Source organism: Eimeria mitis, genomic scaffold (genome assembly GCF_000499745.2).
Source record: "Eimeria mitis Houghton genomic scaffold, Emh_scaff10611, whole genome shotgun sequence".
Taxonomy (NCBI): Eukaryota; Apicomplexa; class Conoidasida; order Eucoccidiorida; family Eimeriidae; genus Eimeria; species Eimeria mitis.
This window is the reverse complement of record NW_013567363.1, coordinates 857-1360: the sequence shown is the minus strand read 5'-3', so window position 1 is coordinate 1360 and position 504 is coordinate 857. Positions and strand designations below refer to the sequence as shown.

Here is a 504-nt window from a genome sequence, read left to right as displayed (position 1 = left end):
AAAGCCCCACGCTGAGGGTTTCTTTATACAGCCTGAGAGGCATCCTTGTATCTCCACTAGCTTTCATGTTAAGTTTAATTTATACTTAATGTATTATAATTAATTTATAAATATAATAAATAAATATGCAAAAATAAATAAAAATACATTAAATTATTTATTATTATTTATTATTATTTATTATTATTATTTATAATAATAAAAATATTTATTTTTATTTAATCTTTATTTCTCCGCGAAAGCTCAATCAACTCTATAGAAACAACAACACCGCTGCAGCAACAGCTCAGCAGCAGCAACTCAGCAGCAGCAACTCAGCAGCAGCAACTCAGCAGCAGCAACTTGTATACTGCATGCAAACTATAGCTACACCTCAACCGGCGGTTGTGCGCACCCAAACCAGCCCCGTGGCTATCTGTAGGAACTCGTACAGAGCTCTACGTAGTAACCACAGATGCCGCAGCAGCTGCAGCAGCAGCAGCTGCAGCAGCAGCAGCTGCAGCA

The 504-nt window shown here is 37.7% G+C and overlaps 1 protein-coding gene across 1 annotated transcript in view; it reads left to right on the top strand.

Moving 5' to 3' along the window:
* Positions 1-353: 353 nt before the first annotated feature.
* Positions 354-504, top strand: part of EMH_0099490 (uncharacterized protein) — a gene marked incomplete at both ends in the record, with an annotated part of 672 nt that continues 521 nt past the window's right edge. The window contains one exon of the mRNA XM_013494174.1: positions 354-504. Coding sequence (XP_013349628.1) covers positions 354-504 — 151 coding nt within the window.